General features: G+C 51.3%; 1 protein-coding gene across 4 annotated transcripts in view; it reads left to right on the top strand.

Moving 5' to 3' along the window:
• The window catches only part of ALS2CL (ALS2 C-terminal like), a 63,431-nt gene that overhangs the window by 12,945 nt on the left and 30,411 nt on the right, over positions 1 to 20,075 (top strand). For 2 of the 4 annotated variants that reach the window (XM_051769010.1, XM_051769012.1), the window contains exons 2-10: positions 8,791 to 8,899; positions 10,102 to 10,294; positions 11,711 to 11,776; positions 12,286 to 12,451; positions 12,921 to 13,049; positions 13,352 to 13,471; positions 16,489 to 16,565; positions 17,337 to 17,403; positions 18,610 to 18,806. In XM_051769010.1, coding sequence (XP_051624970.1) covers positions 8,791 to 8,899; positions 10,102 to 10,294; positions 11,711 to 11,776; positions 12,286 to 12,451; positions 12,921 to 13,049; positions 13,352 to 13,471; positions 16,489 to 16,565; positions 17,337 to 17,403; positions 18,610 to 18,806 — 1,124 coding nt within the window. Of the gene's footprint in view, positions 1 to 334; positions 516 to 8,177; positions 8,378 to 8,790; positions 8,900 to 10,101; positions 10,295 to 11,710; positions 11,777 to 12,285; positions 12,452 to 12,920; positions 13,050 to 13,351; positions 13,472 to 16,488; positions 16,566 to 17,336; positions 17,404 to 18,609; positions 18,807 to 20,075 lie in introns of those variants that run through there. The other 2 variants (XM_051769013.1, XM_051769014.1) reach the window with 2 other exon arrangements.

The following is a 20,075-nucleotide window of genomic DNA, read 5'->3' as shown; positions in this document are numbered from 1 at the left end:
TATTTTATATATAATATATATTTGTCTCTATATATTATATATAATTTTGTATATTTTATGTATATATATTTATATATACATAAAAATATATATATATTTTATATATATTTTTTAAATACATATATAAAAATATATATGTGTATATATTTATATATATATAAAAAGCCAAGGAGCAGGTTCGGAGCTCTCGTCGCTCGGGCTTTCGTAACCGTGCCGGGGCTCTGGGGGTGTCTGAGCTCAGGGCCGGGCCCGGACCTGTGGGAGGGCAGGGCAGGCTGGGAGGGGAGAGCAGAGACGGGAGGAGGCAGCGCCGGCAGCTCCCGGGAATTCGGGGCTCGGGCAGGTCCCGGGAACTCGGGGCTCGGGCAGCTCCCGGGAATTCGGGGCTCGGGCAGCTCCCGGGAATTCGGGGCTCGGGCAGCTCCCGGGAATTCGGGGCTCGGGCAGCTCCCGGGAATTCGGGGCTCGGGAGGCTCCGAGGAGCCGCTCCCGGAGCATCGCCCTCCTTGTGCCCGGTACGTCCTCCAAGCGCCGCTCGGGGGGTCTTTGGTTGGTGTCCTGTTGATCCTCAGGCTCGGCTTAGCGCTCGGAGGGGTTTAGGATCGGCCTTGGAAGGGGCCGGTGAAGGGAATTTGCTCCAAGTCCCGGAGGAAAGTTTTGGAGGGTAGAAATTTAACTCCGCGAGGGACCAGAAGTGCGGAGCGTGAACTGCATTTTCACGCGCTTTCTGCTTCATAAAACACACCGGCTTTGCTTTAAAACGTTGTCTTTAAGGTATTTAATCCCCAGCCTAGTCTAGGCTTGCTTAAACCCTCCCCTTGCTTTCACTCAGACCACCTGCTCTGGCGGGAGGTGTCCCCGCCCATGCAGGGTGGATTTTAAGGTCCCTTCCCACCCCCCCCATCCCAAAGCTGTTGTGATTTTGGGGGTGCGGGGTCAGGGCAGAGGAGCTGCTGCAAAGCTGCGACCCACGAGTTGTCCCGGGCTGTGTTTCCCGTGCACACCCCGCGTCTCTCCCGCCCCATCCTCCGGGTGTTGGGGCTCGCTCCTGCTTCCCGAGGGATTTTCCAGCCTCACCTGGCAGCTCAGGGCTGATGAAGTAAGGCTGGCAATGTGTTGTGTGTGTGTGTGTTTGTGTCGCTGCTGGGCTTGCACATCTCGCCCGACAAAGAAATCGATCCCCCGCTAATTAGGGCGAGAGAGGCTGATTAGCTCCTGATTAGCTCCGCCGGGTTTCTGCGGGGGGCGGGGAGGTGGTCAGGAGATTCCAGGTGGTCAGGAGATTCCAGGTGGTCAGAAGATTCCAGGTGGTCAGGAGATTCCAGGTGGTCGGAAGATTCCAGGTGCTCAGGGAAAAATCCGGGTCAATTATGGGGGGGAAAACGACCAATTGAAGGCTTTTATAAAAATAACAAACGATCCCGTGTTTGGAGCCCAAAGAGGGGGAGCTGCAGGTCACGGGAGGGGCTGGTTTTAAACTTGAGCTTAGTTTAATTTGGGCCTGAGCCAAAGGTTGTGTCTCCTGGTGGAAGCTTCCTAGAACTTGCAGCTGCTCCCTGAGCTTGGGAATTCCGATATTCCTTCTGTGAGGACTTCAATTCCCAACGAGCTGCAAGATGGGATTTGTGGAGGATCTCCAAGGAAACCGGGAGGAATTGTCCTTCCAAGAACCCTGCCTTCGGCTCAGCAGTGGATTTTGGAGCGAGTTTGAGAGGGATGAGAGAAATTCAGGGAAAAATTCCCCCCCCTGTAGGGAGACACAAGGAATAGGGTTGGAGCTTTGGAGATCCCGAACGCCGCAGTTGGTCGGTGAGGGAATTCCAAGGGAAAGGAGCTCAGAGAGTGACCCAGCTCGTGTTTGTTTGCTAAATAAGAGCTCTGGGTTTTACTGCCAGCCCAGCTGGCCCACAGGCCTGACCTGCTCGGGCATTGTTTACATTCCTGTGGAATTGGAGAGGGCTCATGCAAAGTGCTTTGGGCTCGGCGAGCAGGAATTTTCTTGTGAAAGAGTTTTTGTCGGAGCTCCTGCCCGGCTCTGCAGGTCAGCAGAGGACCTGGGGGGTTGGATTGTGGTGGCTTGGAATGATGATCAGAGGTTGGGAAGCGCTGGAGAGACTCTGTGGAGCTTCTCATTTGTCCTCCAAGAGCCCCTGGAGGGTTTGATGCAGCACCAGAAGCTGCTCTGCCCTGGGGAAAGGCCCCGGGCGCTGAAGAGAGGTGGAAAAATTAGGGAGTTCTTCATTTGGGATCGTTCTTAATGGTGCTGGGCACGATTCCTGGGAATGTCCTGGGTTTTTCAAGGAGAGGAAGCTCCAGGGAGACCTGGTTGCAGCCTTTCAGTGCCTAAAGGGGCTCCAGGAGAGCTGGAGGGGGACTTTGGATGAGGGGTGGAGGGACAGGACAAGGGGGAATGGCTTCCCACTGGGAAGGATTAGATGGGATATAGGGAAGGAATTCCTGGCTGGGAGGGTGGGGAGGGACTGGACTGGATTTCCCAGAGAAGCTGTGGCTGCCCCTGGATCCCTGGAAGTGTCCAAGGCCAGGTTGGAGCAACCTGGGCTGGTGGAAGGTGTCCCTGCCCATGGCCAGGTTGGAATGGGATGATCCTTAAGGTCTTTTCCAACCCAAACATGACCCTGTGAGTGAGTTTAAGGAACCCAAACAGAAGCAGAAAAAGGCTGGGCTGGGTGCAGGGGATTAAACAAGGGATTAAACAGATCCAAGCAAGGCTTTTTTTTCTCCTCATTCCAGTTCCTTTGCACAGATTCCAGCCCTGCCCTGGTTCTAGCAGGGATTGGAGATGCTCTGGAATTCCTGGGCTTTGCATGGATCACTTGGAAGGGCAGATCTGGGAGGGTTTGTTTGTGAGGGACGTTTTGCATAAACAACCATCAGTGGGGTGGGAGGAGAGGAGAGTGGAGGTGTCCAAAGGCAGAGCAGGCAGGGCAGGGATCCAGAGCCTCCCTTGGGAAGATTTGGTGGAGCCAGACACCTCCAAAGTTTGCTTCCTGAAAAAAAAATATTTTTTTCTCTCCTCTTTTTAAGAAAAAACCTTGAAAAGAAAAAAAATCACATTTTTTTTACGTTAGAAATATACATATATTATATGTACCTCTTACATTTTACAAATGTAGCAAATTATTCAATACAAACAGACATCACCAAGAAGAACACAAACCCATAAAAAATAAAAGTTAAAAAAAAAATCTTCTCTCCCTAAGAAACCAGGTAAATTAGTGCAGGTTTTTTTTTAAAATTAGTGCAGGTTTTTTTAAAATTAATGCAGGGTTTTTTTAAATTGCAATTAAATTGCAGCTTTATGGTGTTTTTTTCTCTGGTCCTGCTGGAGTTTTGGGGGTGCTGAGTGCCCAGGAAGGGTCAGGGGTGACATTGGTGCCCCCTGAGCTCCATCTCCACCGTGCCACACTTCTGCTGCCACCTCTCCCACTGTCCCCAAGGACACTCCTCTGGGGGTGTTGGTGCCTCTGGGATGGTTTCCAGGCTGTAATTCTGGCTCTGACGCTCAAGGTCTGACTCCAACCTGCTCTGATGGGGATGGTGACACCTCCTAAACCCCTCTGTCCTTGTTCTTGCCTTTTGAGCTGAAATCCCATTTATTTGGGAAAGCAGAGGGTGCATGTTGTGCCCAAGGCCAGTTGGATTGGGCTTGGAGCAGCTTGGGATGGTGGAAGATGTCCCTGCCCGTGCCAGGGGGTGGAACTGGATGGATTTTCAGGTCCCTTCCAACCCAAACCATCCTATATTTTTGGGAGTGTGATTTCCAGGGAAAGGAGCTCCGGCAAAGCTGTGCCACAAAGGTTGTCTCAAGCTCTTTTTTTCTGCCTTTCCCATATTTCCACTCCTCTCTTCTCATCCTCTCCTTCCCCTTGCTGCCTCCAGACCACCTGGAGCTGTTCCAGGTGTGGTTTGAGGTTTAATCAAGGAACCCTGAGCCATTCCAGGGTGCTGGGTCAGAACAATTCCACTTCCACACACACATAAGCTCCTTGTAAGTGATAAGGATAATGGGAACTACAAGGCCAGGGGGGATTAAACCACTAAGTAAACATCATTTTGCCTGTGGGCCTTATCAGGCCTGGCTCTTTGCTGTGGCTTAATGACATCCTTAATTATGGTGAGAGTGATCTTCCTCAGCTTGGCTTGTCAACAAGTCCTTTGAGCTCTTTAATTCTGCAGTGGAGAGATTTGGGATGCCCCAAAATCCACTTATCTCGCTGAAACTGGCCTTCAATCCAGCTTTTCACCTGCCTCTTTTCTGTTCCAGAGGGTGTCTGGGGTGGGAATTCAGCCTTCAGAAAGGGCTTCAGAGGGATTTTGACCTTTTTCAAGCCGGCCAGAGGTTGATGGTTGTTTTTAGTGGGTCAGGAGTGAACTTCCTCAGGAAGGGGACACGTGCTTCCAGTGGGGGTTTGGGAAAGAAAAGCAGCTGGGTCAGATGAGGGTTGTGCAAAGCTTTTGCCTCCCCTATTCCTGCAAAAAAAAAAAAATAGAAAAAAAACAGAGCAGAGCACTTCCTTCCCTCCTACAGAACTTCCTGTTTTTCCTGATTTTCTGTTTAAAGACACAAAAGACCAAAATTTTTTTTTTGGGGGGGAAGGGGGAAACGTGTTTTCCTGGGGCTGAAAAATCAATTCTGCAGTTTCAGCTCTTCCTGAAGAGAGTGCTGAATGCTTGTCTGACCCTTTGGCAGCTCCTGGCCATGCAGTTATCCGGAATTTGCTGGGATTTGAACCCGGGCAATGCTTTGAAAACCTCGCATTGTGTCTTCTGGGTGACCAATTTTGATGAGTGATGGCTAAAAAATCAGCAGCTTCCAGCCAGGCTGTGTCACCCCTCACAGTGCAGGATATTCCTGGAGAAGAACACCACAAAAACTGGGAATTGTTGTGGTAATATTTCCCCTGTGTGTGTGGTTTTTGCCTCCTCGGGGACTTCCCGAGCTGGAGTCGATCCCTTTGTTTTTATTACCTTTTAATTGATTTTTTTTTCCCCCCTTCCCTCTGTGGACTCATCCAGCTGTTTTTGATGGATGTAGAGTGTTCTCTTGGGAATAACAGTGAGTTCTGTGGCTTAATTAGAGGTCAGATGTCCTGCTGTCCATCTTGGGTTGTCCCTGTTGCTTGAGGACGCTGCTGTGCTCCAAATTTTTGTGTAGCTTCATGACCAAAAAGCTGAGGGTCTTGTGCTCAAATCTGTCCATTTTGCTGTGTTTTTAAACCTTTCCTACCTAATTTCATTGTTGTCCTGCTCAGCAAGGAAAGGAAACATTCAGTCAGACCCTGCCTGGTTCTTCTGCTTCGGTCACTCATGGTAAAAATCTCCGTCCAAGTTCTTCTCTCCCTCCCCCTTTTTATGCTGCTAAATGGGAGCATAAAAGGTTGGGAATGAGGGTTTGATTGTCTTTCTGCCCTGTTAATTCCCAATTACCTCCTAACTCACCCACTGTGTGAGTGTTTCTGCTCCTGAGGCGGCTCCAGTTCACCCCCCGGGAGCGTCGGAGCCTCCACAGGGAGCGGGATCTGAAGGGGAGAATTTGCTCCCACAGTTTGCTCCGGTGGTTAAACAAAGTGTGGGATTGTTTTTCCACATGGCAGGACAGCCTTTGTGGCAGCCTGAATGCAGACTCAGCTGGAGGGTGGCACGTGAGGGGGGGGACGAGGGTTGGAAGCTCGATTAAGATGCAGGAGGATGTTTGGAAACGGGGGGAAAAGCAGCAAAACTTGGGACAGGAAGGGGGATAAACGTCTTGGTGTTGTCCACCAGAGTTGGCCTGAGGATCTCCTGGGTTTATGGAGCTGTTAATGAAATGTGGAGATCACACCCTGCTCATGGACATGTTTATGGGATGGTGCATCAAACTGTGCTGGGGAACAGAGCCAGGGGAAAAAATAACCTGGAAGAGAAGGTTTGATGCAGCTCAAACAAATTTTTTCCTCTCCCCTCACACCCCTAAACCCAACCCTGAGTGCTAATCCCTGTTTCCCTCGCAATAAACCCCTGCTTTGGATCAGATTAATCCTGATTATCCAGATGTTGAGCTGTCCAAGGGCAGGGAATGGATAATTAGGTCTGTGTTCAGTGACTGAGAGAGTGAAAAGCAGAAGGAGAGGAAGAGTTTGATTGCCCTGGCAGAGAAGTGGTTTTAGTGCCTCTTGGCCTCAGTTTAAAATGCTTTTATTTACTTTAAAACTAGAAGTTATGGCTGCCCCATCCTTGGAAGTGTCCAAGGCCGGGTGGGAGTAACGTGGCCTAGTGGAAGGTGTCGCTGCCCATGGAATGAGATGATCTTTAGGCACTTTCCATCCCAAACCAGTCTGGAATTCTGCAGTCCCTGCCTCTGTGGGGATGATTTCCTCACTAGGTGCGGGCTGGAGGAGGAAGGAACCTCTTCAGCTGCAAGGCAGCAGTGACTTGGATGCTCCTCCAAGGGCAAGGAAGGGAAAACTTGGCCTGTTTGAGGCCTGTGTGTGCCAGTGGGATGGCCTGGCCTCATTCCCGAGGGACCCGGGAGTAGGAACACCATGAACTCCAAGGATGGATGAGCTTGGAAGGGCTGCAAAGGCACCATGTTTTTTCAGGATGGCTGGTGCAGGGGAAGGGAAGAGTTCAAGGAGAGGAGGGGCTGCAGCAAACGTGGTCGTGGCGTGGACATCCCGCCTGGCTCAGCGGGAAAACGCCCTCAGCATTCCCGAAATCAGGCACTGTGCTGGGCTTCTCCCATCTAAATGTGGCCTGATAATCTCCACTCCAGCACAGAGGGGGATTCCCAGGAGGAAGGTGGAAGATGAACAGTCCTTCTGTGCGTGGCCAGTTGGTTCCTTAATTCCCTCCTCGTGCAGGTTGTTCGATTGGATGTGTGTTCCATGACAAACTTTGTGTCACAGATGGAATCTCTGGGCCTTTCCACACGTTTTCCTGCTGGAACAGCTGCCTCAGAGCTACAAAATCCAGAGGGGTTCTATGGAGAGCTGACAACAGGGCTCAGCATTCCATCAGAACATCTCTTGGCTTGGTTTTCTGTCTGTTCCATCCAACTTTCTGGCGATTTCCTGGAATTGGGTGTAAACACCTGCTGTGGCTCCTGGGTTTTCCTGCTGAAATGCTCATTTAGGAGCTTTGGACAGACCCCATTGAGGATGAATGTTCCTTCAGGCTGCTCCCATCTCTTGGATGCCCAGCAACCCCTTAGCCTTAGTTTTCCCACCCTTTTTCTCTGCCCTCACTGTCACACTCAGGGCACGGGGCCAGGGAGGGATGAGCCACAAAGACTCCTCCAGGAGCGGTTTCTCTGGGTCTTTTTCCTGTTCCTACAGGAATATTGGGATGTGTCTCCTCTCTAATCACTGTGTGGCTTTCTCTTACCTTCATTTGAGCAGAACAAACAGATGTCTCGTGCTCTGGAGAACGTTCTCCTGGGGAGATCTCATTCCTCAGGGCAGCCTGGAGCAGGCTGGGGGCTGCTTTGTTTTCCAGTGGGAGTTTCCACCCTCAAAGGCTGATTTTCCACATAAACCTTGGCATTGTCATGAAACGTGGACCCCTCATGACCTCTGGGGGCTCTTGGATTGTCCCAGATGTTTCCTTTGCCCTCTGGATGAGAAGCGGTGTCTTTGTTCACTGGGTGACAGAATTCCAGCCTTCTTTACCTGACTGAGCTGGAATAAGTGTGCAAATAGATTGGATATGTGGAAAAAATTCTTTACTGTGAAGGTGGGGAGTTACTAGAGCAGATTTCCCAGAGAAGCTGTGGCTGCCCCACCCCTGGAAGTGTCCAAGACCAGGTTGGAGCAACCTGGGCTAGTGGAAGGTGCCCCTGCCCATGGCAGGGAGTGGAATTGGATGATCCTTAAGGTCCCTTCCAACCCAAACCATCGTGGGATTCAATATCCAGTGCCTTGAATTCTCTGGTTTGCTCCCCAAAGCTCCAAGACTCTCGCAATTCTGTATTTTTATCCCCTTTGGTGACATCGGCTGATTGTGCCCGAGGTTTCTTCACCCGCTGAGCTTTTCCCAGAGCAGGGCTGACACACTCTCAACTGGCTGTGCCCACATCCTCTGATGCATTTCCTTTGGGAGCTGGGGCTGGGAAAGGGGGGGGAAGCTGCCCCACTTTGCTCACGTGGGGTTTGCTGCCGACTTCCCACTTTGAGCAACTTTCCTGGGTGACGCGGCGGCCGTGACACGGCAGCAGCAGCAGCAGGGAGGGCATTGCTGGGAAAGGAGCAGCTCCAGAGCTCTGCCCCTCTGCCAGAGCTGCACGTTTGGGATGGCTGGCATGGCCCTGCAGCGCTGGACGACCCCCTGCCACCCCAAAACGTGCAGGTTGAGGCACCTGGGCAGGAGAGTGGTGAGAGAGGTGGGAAGAGATGCTCTGCTTCGTCCTCTGCTGCCTTGGGGCTTCGGGGATTGTCTGCTGGGAGAACGGAGCTGGCACCAGGCAGGATTGGCACAAGGAATTTAGGGCTTGGAAGGGGCTTTGTGGCCCTTCTGGAGAAGATCTCCAATTTGGGGATGTGGTTGGTTGTCTTCTGTGGCAGCAGCTCGTGTCGAGCTGTTGGGTTTCTGCTTCCTCTTCCAAGGTTTTTGGGGACAGCCACGACTTCTGCGCGCGCTGTCAAGAGCACGAGAGGTTTTTGATTTCTGATTGTTCGCCGGGAGCTCTGAAGCCTTAAAGTAGCTAAAACCACGGGATTGTTGAGGTTGGGAAAGACCTCAGGGACCAGCAGGTGCCATGGATGGGTTGATTTGTGCCCTCTGTGTCGTGTCCAGGACATGTGCGCGGAGGAAGCCGCGGCCTCTCTGCTCCAGCTGGAGGAGACCTTCTCAGCAAGCCTGGCACGGATCGATGCCCTGGTGCTGAAGCCTCTGCTCCAGGCAGGTAAGTCACAGGAGCTGAGGGCTGTCTGAAGGTCTCACCTTGAGTCACTGAAGTTCCTTGAGTCACCGGCACAGCCCCGAAGGGATTCGCGGTGGGAACTCCGTGTTTTGTCGGAGTAAGCGGTTTGTGGAGATGTTTGATTTAGGATAGTGAGGTTTTCAGGGATGTGCATGGCCTGCCAGTCAAGCCCAGGGCTGTGGTTCTCTGGTTTTTAGGGGTTACTCCCCATTTTAACCAGGATCACCTGCACACCCACTCCAGGGCTGGTTTCCAGCGTGGGCCATGAATCCCAAATGTATCTCACGCAGGCGTGACCCCAAAACTGTTCCCATTCTCCCTCCCTGCTCTGGTTCTGTGGCTGTGCCCATCTCTGGAGGTAGAACTCGTGGGTGCAGGTTCCCAGCTGGCAGGAACAGCCCTCAGAGCAGCTCCAGTGACACAACAAATCCATATAAATATTCATGAGCCTGTCTGGCCGAAAGCGGTGGGACTGGATTGGGCTCAGAGGGTGGTTCCCACTCATGTCACTGCCTTTTTGGCCTCCAAGGAGACTGGAAATGGTTCTTTGGGGATGGTTCTTTGGGCCAGGGGCAGAAATTTTCCCTCTGGTGCTCGTGGCTGAGCAGCACAGAGTTCATGGAATGGTTTGGGTGGGAAGGGATAGTAAAGGTCATCTCGTGGAAAGTGGCAGGGACACCTTCCTCTATCCCAGGTTTCTCCAGCCTGGCCTTGGACACTCCCAGGGATCCAGGGGCAGCCACAGCTTCTCTGGGAAATCCATTCCAGCCCCTCCCCACCCTCCCAGCCAGGAATTCCTTCCCAATATCCCATCTAAATTCATCCTCTTTCAGTTAAAGCCATTCCCTGTGTCCTGTCCCTCCATCCCTTGTCCCCAGTCCCTCTCCAGCTCTCCTGGAGCCCCTTTAGGCCCTGGAAGGGGCTCTCAGCTCTCCCTGGAGCCTTCTCTTCTCCAGGGGAACCCCCCCAGCTCTCCCAACCTGGCTCCAGAGCAGAGGGACTCCAGCCCTCTAATCACCTCTGGATTACTCCATTTATCCTTTGGATAATAATTTGGATCAATCCCGTGGCCTCACTCCTGTTATATAAATGTGCTTTACACTGAGTTTTAGATACAGGAAAAGTATTCCACAAGTCAAGGCTTCCTCACTGTGTTTTTCCCCCCTCCACATTTTTCCTCCAAGAGCCAAATGACCAGAAGGGGAAGGAGAACTTCAAGCTCTTCCTGCTCCTCAACGATCGATTCCAAGCCCTCTGGAACCTCACGGAGGAAAACTACCGGACACTGAAACAGAAACGCGGCGACTCCGAGCGCTCCTGCATCCAGGACATTTACACCATCTGGAAAGGGGACCTGTTCCTCAGCATCTACATCCAGTAAGTACAGAAGGGTTCTGGAATGATATAAGGGACTAGATTTGTCAGAGAGAAATTTAGGAGGGCAGAGGCTGAGCTGGCAGAGGGGACATCGGACACGAGCAGGTTTAAAGCCCTCGGGGGGCTGAGGGGAGGAATGTTGTTTTCCCTTGGAAATAATTTTAGGAAGTGCTGCCCCAGCTTTGTCTCGGTGGGAGCAGGGTTTGGAGCAGCTGGGTGCTTCCATTTGGGAGCTGGCTGGGTGAATTAAAGCTGGTTTTTGCCCCAGGCACATGGCAGATGAAAACTGAGGCTGAGGTTTCGGGTGACACAAAGGAGAAGTTTATCTTAAGATCTTATTTCCCTTCCTTTTGAAATTAAAAAGCTGGTTTTGTTGGGTGTCATGTTAAAAGAAAAAAAAAAAGAGGTGGTTCCTCCCCGGCTCTGCTGACTCACCCTGTGCAGTCCTGATCCTCCTTGGCATGGGAGAGGAGGAGGGGAAGGGGCCTGAAAATCAGCAGTAAATGTGTGTCCCTGGCGAAGGTGATAAATGAGAATTAGTGTGGACATTCTACACGACTTAACTGAAAACACCACGGGAAGAAAATGTGGTGTTTGCTTGGAAAATATGGCTTGAACTCCCTCTAGTGTGAGACGGGAAACATTGGCCAGGGACACCTCGGTGGGAATTTACCATCAGCAGGAGAGACCTGGTGCTTTCATGGAATCATGGAATAGGTTGAGTTGGAAGGACCTTAAGGATCATCCAGTGCTACCCCCTGCCATGGGCAAGGACACCTTCCATTAGCCCAGGTTGCTCCAACCTGGCCTTGGACACTTCCAGGGATCCAGGAGCAGCCACAGCTTCTCTGGGTAACCTGTGCCAGGGCCTCCCCACCCTCCCAGCCAGGAATTCCTTCCCAATATCCCACCTAACCCTGCTCTCTTTCAGTTTGAAGCCGTTATTTTAAGCTCAGCCTTTGCAAATTTGCTTTCCAGGACGGTTGCACAAGTTTCCCTCTGCTTGTGCTGAATGCCAGGATGGTTTAAACTCCCTGTAACGCTCCGAGTGCAACAAACCAAGGAGCTGGGAAAGGGGCACAAGGAATGAGGCCAAGGGGACAAGTGCAGTAGCTCCACCTCTCCAGGCCTCCCTTGGAAAGGTGGACGTGACAGGACGTTTTCAAATGAGCTTCTTCCCTTCATCCCGAAATCTTTGAGGTTGGAAAAGACCTCCAAGATCGAGTCCAACCTTTGACTGAACACCACATCAACTAAACCATAAACCAGCCTCGCTCTGAGCTGTTAAATTTGTCCTCTTCCCTCTTTGTGGGGGTAGAGGAGCCTCCCAGCAGCTTCCTTTGGTTAAACCTCCTCCCCAGTGTCCACCTCTGACTCAGCCCGTGTGTCCTGGTTGGTTTTCTTTCTTGCCAACAGGTATTTTGTCACCTTTGCAAACTATGTCGTGGTCCAAGGCTTCGAACACGTCACCAAGAGCAAAAGGTCAGTGGACCATGGAATCCCCAAATGGTTTGGGTTGGGAGGGACCTTAAGATCACCCAGTACCACCCCCTGCCATGGGTAGGACCACCTTCCACTAGCCCAGGTTGCTCCAAGCTGGCCTTGGACACTTCCAGGGGTGGGGTAGCCACAGGATGATGGGTCTCCTCTGCAGAACTCTCTCCATCTCCTTCTATCCCCACAAAACTCCTTCTGTAGGAGTGAAAGCCTGTAAATTGGGAATTTTGGGGGCTTAGGTAAAAGGTGGGACAGGGTGCTGTGGGAATCTGGCAGGGAATCTCCACTGCTTGTCCCAGAGTCTCATGGAAGCAGCAAATGAAAAGATGACCGCTGGGTATGAGCAGATTCACAACCACTTCATCATCTCCTGCTCCTTCCTGTGGTCACCCTCTCTGAGGGAGAGGCAGCACGGGGAAGTTTGGGAGGCAGAGGAGTGACAACTTGCAGAAAAACTAATTAATGAGCCTTTGCCTTAATTACCCACCTGGCAGCGAGGCCTGGAAGCTGCACAAGACGGTGCTGAAGCAGTTCCTGACAGACTTCACGCCCGAGACCTCCATGGCCCTGGCCCTGTACACTGTCCTGCACAAACCCCTCCGGGATCACATCCAGCAGTACCTCCTGCTCCTCACCAAGCTCAAGGAGACCCTCAAAGAGGTGGGAAGCTCGGTGGGATGTTGGCTGGCTCATTAACGCCCTGGGGCTCCGGGGATGTGCTGGGCAATCCAAATTCTCATCATGGGGAGGAGCTGCTGAAGGTCAAATGACTGGCCTGGGGTTGCTCATTTCTGCTGGTGGCTGGATTTGGAAGGCCTTCCTGGAAAAGGGGGTCAGAGGGTTCATTCTCATACCTGAATCACGGAATCATTAAGGTTGGAAAAGACCTCCAAGATTATCAAGTCCAACCTTTGGCCAAACACCACCATTGCCACTAAACCATATCATGAAGTGCCACATCCACCTGTTTTTTGAGCACTTCCAGGGCTGGTGACTCCACCACTTCCCTGGAAAGCCCCGTTCCAATGTTTAACCCCTCTTTCAGTGAGGAGGTATTCCTGATATCCAACCTGAAATTCCCTCGGCCCGGGGTTGAAGGTGTTACTCAAGCCTTGCCTTCTTTTCCCAGGGCCCTGAGAAGGACGTGGTGGCCAGTGTCATCCAGGAGTACATGAAGCTGGAATCTTTCATCAGCCAGGTCCTGGATGAAGCCTGTTTTACCAAGGCCTTGTGGAAATCCTTGGGCTGCAAGTTCACGGTGAGTCCTGGCTGGAGAAAGGGGAGCCTCATTTGAAGGTCTTACATTTCTCTGTATCCCTGGAGGAAGTTGAACATGGATCAGGAATTTGGGGCTTGAAGTCACCAGAGCAGGGCTGGGTGAAAGTGTTGGAGAGACCTGATGGTCACTGGGTGGTTTAAAGTTAAGCTCTGAGTCCAGTTCTGCTGTCGCAGCTTCCACCCTGGCTCAGCTGGGCCTTGCAGGAGCTCTTGGCTTGGATTGAGTGTCCTCTCCCAGCTCCTGATGTTTTGGTGCTCCATCCTGTGCTTCCCTGTGTGCAGGACATGCTGTGTGTTCCTGAGAGGAGGCTGCTGGAGGACAGCAAGAACCTTCCCATCTCCACCAGCACCAACCGCTCTGACCGGATCCTGCTCTTCGACGACGTCCTTGTGCTCATCCAGGTGAGTCCTGCAGCCCCCCAGAGGGGCTGGATGGAGAAAGGACAGAGGAATTCAGGTTCCTCTGGTGTTGAAGACACAGCAGAGCTTGGCTGTCGGGGAAACTTTGTCTCAGGTCCGTCCACCTGTGGTTTGCACTGGAGAATAAAGGAAAACCTAAAGGAGAAGGAAGAGAGGAGCATCCACGGCACTTCCCTCGGTCAGTGTGCACCACAGGCAGCTTTGGAGTGATCCAAGCCCATTCCTGCAGCTGATTTTGGTCCTCACTTATTCAAAGGACCAAGGTGGGCCAAAAAGGACCAAAGGGCCTGATGGCTCAAGGATGTGACACTGGATAAACTAAACAGGACCTTCCATGCTTGACTGTGTTGGTGGCACAACAGCAGATGCTGCAGGTGGTTTTGGGGCTCTTTGGGGTATTTTTGGGCCTGGGTGTGGGGCAGACAGGGAGTGTCTGTGCAGCCATGGCCAGCAGGATGAATAAGACACGTTCAAAGCTGTTCTGTAGCACGTTAAGCCCAGCTTGGCTTGCTCTGTGATCTGACAGGGCTCTCTTCATGTTCTCCTCTCTTTAGTCAAGTGCCAGCCCCTCAGGTGTCCAAACATGCTGCCCTGGGAGCTGCTGCACCTTCCAGACCCTCCCAAACTGGAGCCTTTGTGAGAACACGGGATCCAGGCCTGAGGGAACAGGGTGGTGATTGTCTCCTCCAGCTTTCCACGGCGGATTCCTCAGCCCTGCTCTGATCCTGCTGGGAGCAGGTGCCCCCGGGCTCCCTTTATAGCCAGGGAGAGAAACCTGTGCTGGGTGTGGTTCCTCTGACCTACTTTGGGTGCTAAAATTAGGCTGAGTTGAATCATGTCCTCAGCTCCTTTGGCTGAGAGGAGAGCATGGGGTGACTGCTAAGAGGGATCCACATCTCTGGTGGTGCCATGGTGGGAGATGCCTCTGCCCAAATTAGGGTGCAAACGAGACCGTGTGCCCAAGGCAATAATGTGGATTTTATTTGACAGTAAATGAGGGGGAGAGAGAGAAAGAACTAGAAAAGAGGGGAGGGGGAGAGAGAGATCAAGCAGAAGATCATCACCACCTGTGGATCCAGTGGTGTCCTGATGGTCCTTCACCCTGGGCTTCTTGGTGGGGTCCTGGAGTGGTCCTGGAGGTACCACCTTGGTACAGCCCAAGTTTTGGGTCTCCATGGGGTGGTTGCAGGTGTTGTTCCCATAAATGGGGTGAGGTGTGGGAGCAGTTGTTTCCTTTCCCACAGTGGGAATTTTTGTCTAGGATGTGCCCACCAGATCTGACCTCTACCAGGCCTTGGGATCAGCACCTTCCTGTCCCAAATTCCTCCCTTCTGTGCTTATCTCAGGTTCTCCCTGTGGTGGGTGATCTTATGGCCAGTCCCTTCTGTGGCCTTGGCACTTTGGGAGAGACAACTGTGCTCCTCAAGTCCTTCCAACATCTCTCTTCAGCCACAGGTCCCACCCAGTGTTGGGGATTGAACTGGGCTGGGATTGAACTGGTGGCCTTGGGTGGCTGGGAGGGGTCTGCAAATGAGGGCTGGGAATCTGAACATTCCTCCCTTCCCAAATCTGTTGGATACATCAGTGATTAATTCATGGTGGACTCCATAGTCCTCCTACCTGAGCTTGGCCAACCCCATCCTCGCACGTGACTCGGATTGTAAATTTAAAATTAAATATTGCAAAATGAAATTATTTATTTTAAAATTAAATGTAGTCTAAAATTAAGTGTAGGAAAAGTAAATGTAGGAAAAATAAATGGAGGAAAAGTAAATGGAGGAAAAAATAAATGCAGGAAAAGTAAATGCAGGAAAAGTAAATGCAGGAAAAAATAAATGCAGGAAAAGTAAATGCAGGAAAAGTAAATGCAGGAAAAAATAAATGCAGGAAAAGTAAATGCAGGAAAAATAAATGCAGGAAAAGTAAATGGAGGAAAAAATAAATGCAGGAAAAGTAAATGCAGGAAAAGTAAATGCAGGAAAAGTAAATGCAGGAAAAGTAAATGCAGGAAAAGTAAATGCAGGAAAAGTAAATGCAGGAAAAGTAAATGCAGGAAAAGTAAATGCAGGAAAAGTAAATGCAGGAAAAGTAAATGCAGGAAAAGTAAATGCAGGAAAAGTAAATGCAGGAAAAGTAAATGCAGGAAAAGTAAATGCAGGAAAAGTAAATGCAGGAAAAGTAAATGCAGGAAAAGTAAATGCAGGAAAAGTAAATGCAGGAAAAGTAAATGCAGGAAAAGTAAATGCAGGAAAAGTAAATGCAGGAAAAGTAAATGCAGGAAAAGTAAATGCAGGAAAAGTAAATGCAGGAAAAGTAAATGCAGGAAAAGTAAATGCAGGAAAAGTAAATGCAGGAAAAGTAAATGCAGGAAAATTAACTATAGTCTTTGCCCAGGGTTTCAACCATTTTAGTGTCTTCTGTTTGGGGTGTTATTGGTCAAAATAGTGACTCAATAATAATGACTTAAACATTGCACTCGTGGGCCATTTTTGGCTGTGCCACTTGAAGTACAAATCATGGATAGATCATGGAATGGTTTGGGTTGGAAGGGACCTTAAGGATCATCTCATTCCAACCCCCTGCCATGGACAGGGGCACCTTCCACTATCCCAGGTTGCTCCAACCTGGCCTTGGACACTTCCAGGGCTGGGGCAGCCACAGCTTCTTTGGGAATATTGGATGTCTGGAATGATTTGGGAGTGTTGCCATGTGATGGGACAGACACTCCTGTAGAGATAAGTGTCATCTAAGAGGGTCTGTTGTAGCTGTGACCTTTTGGGACACCATTTAGAGGTGTTAAACTAAGAACTTCCTTCCTTCTCCTTCCTTCATTTTTAGCCTCCGAGGTCTTGATCGTGGTGTGGGAGAGTTGTGTGGACCACAAAGGAGGGAATTCCCAGTGCTACCAGTCTGGCTCTGCCATTCCATGGATTATCAGAGCGAGGGCAAAGTGGGATGTTGGCACCACTAACAGGAACATCTCCTCCCTTTTGTTCCAGGGAAACAGCTTCCAGAGTTTTGACCTGAAGCTCGTGTGGGTGGATGAAAACTGCGGAGAGAAATCGGCTTCGGGGCTGTAAGTGAGGAATTCCCACTTGGATCTTAAGGAAAAATTATAAGAAATGTTCCAGTTGATTGTGAAACTGTGAGGAAACGACTCAAAACTTTGTGCCATCTCCTTTCCAACCAGTGGGATTGGGCTGGGGGGCACTGGGGCACCTTTCAGGTGGGCTCAGAGCAGCTTGGGCTTTGCTCACCTTGGCTGACAGACTGGAATCCCGGGATCACTGAGGTTGGAAAAGCCCTTCAAGGGCACAGAGTCCACCCTATGACTGATCCCCACCTTGTCCCTGATGCTCACCTTGGCTGACAGACTGGAATCCCGGGATCACTGAGGTTGGAAAAGCCCTTCAAGGGCACAGAGTCCACCCTATGACTGATCCCCACCTTGTCCCTGATGCCCACCTTGTCCCCCAGCCCAGAGCACTGAGTGCCACATCCAGGCCTTCCTTGGGCACCTCCAGGGCTGGGGACTCCAAACCTCCCTGGGCAGCCCCTGCCAAGGCCTGACCACCCTTTCCAGCAAGAAATTCCTCCTGATGTCCAAGCTGACCCTCTCCTGGCACAGCTTGAGGCCATTCCTTCTCATCATTATTAATTAATGCTCATTAATAATAGGATGATTTAGGCTCCAGACCTAGAGAACAAAGTTGACCAGTTGAGCATCTCTTCAGAAGGAAAGAGCAGCTGTAAAAGCAGCATTTTGAAGGGGAGAGAGAAGAGCAGGAGCTGCTGTTGGACTCAGAAATGTGTTTCCATAGTCTCTGTCATGTCTTTTCCCTCCCAGGCACAGCCTGCGCATCACGACCCCAGAAGAAACCTTCCTCCTCTCTGCCAAAGACCCACAGATGAAGGTCAGTCTTTGTGATTTTTGCCATCTCTTTATTATTTCAAGCAGAATAATCAGCAGAATAATCAGTGGGGGTTGATTTGGGGTTTTTTTTTTTGGCCCCTTGGCCAAGCCAGTCATGTATTAGATGGCCAGAGGTGGCTTAGATGGGTCACAGAATTCCAGAATGTGCCGAGTTGGAAGGGACCCACAAGGATCATCCAGTCCCATCTCCTGCCCCCTGCACAGGCCCATCCCCAGGAGTACCACCCTGTGCCCCAGAGGATCATCCAAAGCCTCCTGGAGCTCTGGCAGCCTTGGGGCTGTGCCCACTGCCCTGGTGGTGGGAGATGAAAAATCATAGAATCAGAGAATCAGCTGGGTTGGAAGGGACCTCCGAGATCATAAAGTCCAACCCTTGATCCACTACCACTGCAGTTACCAGCCCATGGCACTGATGCCACATCCAGTCTTATCTGGATAAGATACCTCGAGTACTGTGTCCAGTTCTGGGCCCTCAGCTCAGGAAGGACATGGAGGTCCTGGAGCAGGTCCAGAGAAGAGCAACAAGGCTGGGGAAGGGACTGGAGCACAAGTGCTGTGAGGAGAGGCTGAGGGAGCTGGGGGGGCTCAGCCTGGAGAAGAGGAGGCTCAGGGGAGACCTCCTCACTCTCTGCAACTCCCTGACAGAAGGGGGGAGCCGGGGGGGGTTGGTCTCTTCTCCCAGGCAACCATCAGCAAGACAAGAGGGCTGGGTCTGCAGCTGTGCCAGGGGAGGGTTAGGTTGGACATTAGAAAGAATTTCTTTGCAGAGAGGGTGCTCAGCCATTGGAATGGGCTGCCCAGGGAAGTGGGGGATTCTCCATCCCTGGAGGTTTTTAAGAAGAGACTGGATGTGGCATCAGTGCCATGGGCTGGGAACCACGGCGGGGTTGGATCAAGGGTTGGACTTGATGATCTCGGAGGTCCCTTCCAACCCAGCTGATTCCATGATTCTCTGATTCTGTGATTCTATGATTCTGTTCTCACTGTGTACATCTGTTTCATATGTAAAATATGTATTTTTGCTCTAGCTTTGGCTGTTTGTTTTTTTCTTCCCTTCCCTCTTTGGGGGAAGCAAGTCTCCGTTGTCGAGTTTCGGAGCCTTGGCGGGAAGCCGGCCCCAAACTCACCCAAGCTGGGATGTGTGTGCCCCCCTTTGTGACCCCCCCTGCTGTCCCTGTGCCCGCAGGCCGTGTGGCAGTGGAAGCTGAGCCAGGCCGTGCGCCAGGCCCTCAATGGGAAGCGGGATTTCCCGCTGTGGGGCCGGACGGGCGAGGGCAGCGAACCCCCGTCCTGCCGCTTCTTCTCCTACGTCTTCAGGCTGGAGGGCAGGTTCAGGAGCGCGGCCTACGAGGGGGAGTGGCGCTGGGGGAAGCCCCATGGCAAGTAAGGAACCTTTTTTTCAATCCCCTTTTCCTAGAATCTTTTTTTTAACCCCCTTTTCCTAAGTAAAACCGCTCCGGGATAGCCCTGCTGGCTCTGTGGGGCTCTGCTTGGACCCTGTGGGTGCGTGAGTGGAGGAGGTGTAGGATCATGGAATGGTCTGGGTTGGAAGGGACCTTAAAGACTGTCTTGTTCCACCCCCTGCCATGGGCAGGGACACCTTCTACTAGCCCAGGTTGCTCCAAGCTGGCCTTGGACACTTCCAGGGGTGGGGCAACCACAGCTTCTCTGGAAAATCATTCCCGCCCCTCCTCATCCTTCCAGCCAGGAATTCCTTCCCAATATCCCATCTAACCCTACTCCATCTCAGTTTAAACCATTCCCCCTTGTCCTGTCCTCCCATTCCCTTGTCCAAAGACCCTTTCCCTCAGAGGTCACACCACGTTTTCCCTTGATTTTCCCAAACTTTACACTTTCCTGGGCGAAGGGAGAACTTTCTGGGAGAAACCCCCTGAAACAGGAGCAGTGTTGAAGTGCCAAGTTGCTGCTTGAGATGAGAGTTCAGAGCATCAATCTCTGACTCGAGAAGCCCTTTGGGGAAATGGAACCACTTCAAGGAGGAGGGAAATAAGAAAAATGAGGGGAAGTTTTCTGCTCCTGAATCCTTTGGCACATTAATTAAAGTCTGAGGAAGCAGCAGGACCCCGAGGAGACTTCTCAGCTGAACTGTGGGCACTGAATGGAAGATGAGAGAATTCCAGATTGGTTTGGGGTTGGAAGGGACCTTAAAACTCATCAATCCCACCCCCTGCCATGGGCAGGGACACCTTCCACTAGCCCAGGTTGCTCAACCAGGCCTTATCCAACCTGAACACTGCCAGGCTTGGGGCATCCACAACCTCCCTGGGCACAACCTCCCCACCCTGGCAGGAAAAAATGTCTCCCCAATATCCTAAGCAGGATGGAAGGCAAATGAGTTCCACTGGACAGCTGGGGTGGAGATAACCCTTTGCAAGGTGACTCAGAGGGTTAATTCTCATGCCTGAATCACAGAATCATTAGTGTTGGAAAAGACTCCCAAGGTCATCAAGTCCCAATCTTTGCCCAAATCCCACCATATCCACTGAACCACACCATGAAGTGCCACATCCAGTCATTTTTGGAGCACTTCCAGGGATGGCGACAACACAATAAGAGAAAAGTTTGATTCTGGGCTATCAAAGATCATGTTTGAACATCTGCACTTTTATCAAAGGAATTAAAAAACAATTA

Source organism: Manacus candei, unplaced genomic scaffold (genome assembly GCF_025592945.1).
Source record: "Manacus candei isolate 608988 ecotype Guabito, Panama unplaced genomic scaffold, ASM2559294v1 h1tg000100l, whole genome shotgun sequence".
Classification (NCBI taxonomy): Eukaryota; Metazoa; Chordata; class Aves; order Passeriformes; family Pipridae; genus Manacus; species Manacus candei.
Note: the sequence above shows the minus strand (reverse complement) of the source record. Positions and strands in the feature narration are given on the sequence as shown.